General features: G+C 34.4%; 1 protein-coding gene across 1 annotated transcript; it reads left to right on the top strand.

The window, feature by feature from the left end:
• Nucleotides 1-264: 264 nt before the first annotated feature.
• Nucleotides 265-3,542, top strand: LOC111876017 (beclin-1-like protein). The gene is made up of 9 exons (XM_023872533.3): nt 265-579; nt 811-1,343; nt 1,446-1,570; nt 1,661-1,709; nt 1,779-1,937; nt 2,040-2,125; nt 2,217-2,288; nt 2,856-3,005; nt 3,090-3,542. The coding sequence occupies exons 1-9, from the start codon at nt 411-413 to the stop codon at nt 3,367-3,369; spliced, it is 1,623 nt and encodes a 540-aa protein (XP_023728301.1). The 5' UTR covers nt 265-410; the 3' UTR covers nt 3,370-3,542.
• The last annotated feature ends 630 nt before the right edge of the window (nt 3,543-4,172 follow it).

Raw genomic sequence — 4,172 nt, 5'->3', positions numbered from 1 at the left:
TCAAATTTACCTTTAAAGTCAATGTTAGTGTACATTTATTATAGATATCTATAAAATTTAGTTGGTTTATGTTAGAATCAAAATTAAATCAAATCTATTAACATTGCAAAACTAATCATTAGAACTTCACCTTTAAAACATATGATCATCCATATTATTGGTGTTGGAGAAAATGCAATTTTCCAAGGAAAAAGAGGGCATAGTTGTCAAATAATTTAGTAGAAGGTTTAAATAAGAAATTCACATCTTCAATCGTAACAGGCTAACAGCAACAGTCTACGGGTTTATCCCCAAAATTGGATTTACTTTTATCCTATCGATCTTTGAACTCCTAATTCTTATAAAGTATCCCAAATCTCTTCGCGAAACACACATACATATGTAATCGGAAGAAATTCAACAGAGATGATATGAAGAACAACAGCAATAACAATATGGTGTCGGATAAGACTCGGGCCTTGCCAGTTGATCCGAATCTTCCACGGTGGGTCTGCCAGAACTGCCGTCACAGTCTCTCCATCACCGGCGTTGATTCTTACCCTGATAAATTCTTCAATGACTCTTCCACTTACCGATCCGGTTAGGGTTTCCCACCTCCCCTCCCAATTTTACTATTTGATTACTAGAATCGTGAAATTATGAATCATTGTTGGAGAACAATTACTAAAGCAATGCAGCTCGAGCGTGAGCTTTTGATTCAATTGAGTAGCAATTACCCTGTGAAACACCTTAAGCTAGAAGTTCAGGAAATTATTCATGTTTCGTTTTGAGTTTTATGAAATTTCAATTAACATGAGTTGAAACATTCAGGGATGCAGGGCTCTTCGATGCATGGAGCAGGCAGTGTGTTAGGCACACGAATGGATCAATCATTTGTTGTATTGCCAAAACAAAGGAACCAATCATCGGGTGTTCCACCTCGTCCACGTAATGGAGCCATGAATCCTGATTCAACTCAGTCTGGAAAAACCATGGAAGAATCATTCGTGGTATTACCTCCACCTGCTGCCTCTGTGTACAAATCCGACCCTGCAGCTGATGGAGGTGGGACCCATGTTCATTCACATGAAGGTGGATCCAATTCTGCTCCTACACAATCAAACAACTCTGGTTTCCACTCAACCATAACTGTCTTGAAACGTGCATTTGAGATAGCCACAACACAAACACAGGTTGAACAACCTTTATGCCTGGAATGCATGAGGGTGTTATCTGATAAACTTGATAAAGAGGTTGAAGAAGTGAATAGCGACATAAAATCATATGAAGCTTGCCTTCAGCGCTTAGAGGGAGAACCTAGGAATGTTCTTAGTGAAGCTGACTTTTTAAGGGAGAAACTAAAGGTAAATACATTACACAGAAAGACATTCAAGTTTATTTTTCATAAATCGTAACAAAGCAGTATTAAAGTATCTGTATCCTCTTTGTTTTAAATGATATTGAAGATAGAAGAAGAAGAACGTAAACTTGAAGCAGCAATTCAAGAAACAGAAAAAGAGTGCACCGAAGTAACTGGTGAATTGAAGGAACTCGAACTCAAATCTAATCGATTCAAAGAGTTGGAAGAAAGGTAAGTTACTTTTGACATAATATGTAAGAAGTCAATTACTTCACGTATTTGAAGGATTTAGCAACTGTTTTTTGAAATGTTTGTTATCAGATATTGGCACGAGTTCAATAATTTCCAGTTTCAGTTGATATCTCATCAGGTGAGTTCAATAATTAGTCTCTTTTTGTGTAATGTTAAACTTTACATTTTAAAATCTTTTATGTAACAGGAAGAGAGAGATGCGATATTGGCAAAAATTGAAGTTTCACAAGCACATTTAGAACTTTTAAAGAGGACTAATGTTTTGAATGATGCGTTTCCAATTTGGTATGATGGAGAATTTGGAACAATCAACAATTTCAGATTGGGGAGACTTCCTAAAATTCCGGTCTGTTGCTTCTTATAACTTAAATACTCTTAATATAAATAATACTTTTTCTATTTTCTGCAATTAAATTTATGGTTTGCAAAATGATGGGTGTGGAAATAGGTTGAGTGGGATGAGATAAATGCTGCATGGGGACAGGCTTGCCTTTTGCTTCACACAATGGCTCAATATTTCAGACCAAAGTTTCAGTATCCTTTAATTATTTATTTTTTGTAATTATATAAAATAAATGTTATCTTTTTGATACGATATATCCCTCCTTAATATGTTTTTGAACAGATACCGAATAAAAATCCTTTCTATGGGAAGTTACCCTCGAATAATGGATAGCAGCAACAATACCTATGAGCTGTAAGTCTTTATTTGAGTAAATTACACGAATGGTACCTATGGTTTGGGGTAATTTATGCGTTTGGTCCCTAACTTATTTTTTTAACTCGGAAGGTCCCTAATATTTGATTTTGTTATGCGCGTGGTTCCTACTATTTGTTTTTGTTACGCGTTTGGTCCCTGCCTTACCTAAAAAGACTATTATTTAAATAGGGAAAAATTGTGGGGTAGGTAAGGTAAGGTGATGGGGGTGTGTTTATTTAAATAAATTAAAAAATAAAGGGCAAAATAGTCTTTTTAGGTAAGACAGGGACCAAACATGTAACAAAAACAAACAGTAGGGACCTTCTGAGTTAAAAAAAAATAAGTTAGGGACCAAACACGCAAATTACCCTAAACCATAGGGACCATTCGTGTAATTTACTCTTTTTTTTTGGGCTAAATGCAGAAAATACCAATTTACTTTCTATATAAAAATTACCCATTGCTGTTGACCTGATGTGAATCTTGATGACATGGCACAAGTGTTTTGTTGCCATGTCCATTGTCCACATGTAATTTACTGCTGACGTGTCATTTTGTTAATAGGTTTGGTCCGGTGAATTTGTTTTGGAGCACACGATATGACAAGGCAATGACATTGTTCTTGAGCTGCCTTAAAGACTTTGCAGAATTTGCAAACTCTAAAGATAAAGAAAACAACATCCCACCTGATAAATGTTTCAAGCTTCCGTACAAGTAAGCAAGGGTAAAATGGTCATTTAGTCTCTTATATTTATATTTATATTTATATATATTTTTGGTGAATGGTGGTAACAACAGGATTGAGAATGACAAAGTGGAAAGCTATTCGATCACACAGAGCTTTAACAAACCAGAGAATTGGACAAAAGCTTTGAAGTATACACTCTGTAATTTAAAATGGGCACTTTACTGGTTTGTTGGTAATACAAATTTTCAGCCATTATCTCAATCTGCCACAACTGCCCCTGCCCCTGCCCCTGCCCAACATTCTGATCTTCATGGTTCTGGTTCTGCTTCGGGCAGTTTGTATAGAAAGCCCAAGTCACAGCCACCACTGCCCCTGCCCCCTAAAACATAATATATGTTTTTTTTTTCTTATAAAAATATTTGTAAATAGGTATGAAGATAAAAGTGCTACACATAATCCACTCCATATATATTATTTCTAGGTTGGTAGATATTGATTTGAATTCATAAAGTTTCTTGAATTTGCCTATATAATATTTAATATATATGGTTGATTGTAGATTATGTTTTTGGTGATGTTTTTTTTTTTTTTTTTTTTTTTTTTTTTTAGTTTACTGTATTATTATAATGAGGCGTATGTGGTGTCATGAATTTTGTTTTTACTAGTCAAAAATACTTTAGAATCGTTTTTTAGAATGGAAAAAGAATTGGAGCTTCAAAATGATTAAAATCAAACTAGATTGTTAATACATAAATTTCTTAGGATACAAAACATATTTATTACAGAGAGATGTAAATTGTTTTTTTGTGACATAAAGGAGCATTGATTCGTTGGTCATGTGTGTACATATACATGTGTTATAATTCGATCCTATTAAGGACAGACATGAAAACAAGGGTAAACAAGAGGACAGTAGTACAAACGATATGGACAAACATGAAAACAAGGCTAAATAAGAGGACAGTAGTACAAACGATATGGGCACTCATTTTTACTTGCATTCATCAAACTTCTATTATGATAGTTTAAGAGGTATATGAGTGTCATTAAGTGTATGTGAACAGAAGTTAAGTAGTTGAGCTGATTAAGTATGGTATTTTACATAATTGAACATTTATAGGTGTCCCTGAACAATTCTTATATCTCGAAGAGCTTATTGGATGTTAGTGTACATTTGAACACTTACTAGTTAC

The sequence above is a fragment of the Lactuca sativa genome, chromosome 3 (assembly GCF_002870075.4).
Source record: "Lactuca sativa cultivar Salinas chromosome 3, Lsat_Salinas_v11, whole genome shotgun sequence".
Classification (NCBI taxonomy): Eukaryota; Viridiplantae; Streptophyta; class Magnoliopsida; order Asterales; family Asteraceae; genus Lactuca; species Lactuca sativa.
The sequence above is the reverse complement of the archived record's forward strand: the minus strand, read 5'-3'. Positions and strand labels throughout refer to the sequence as shown.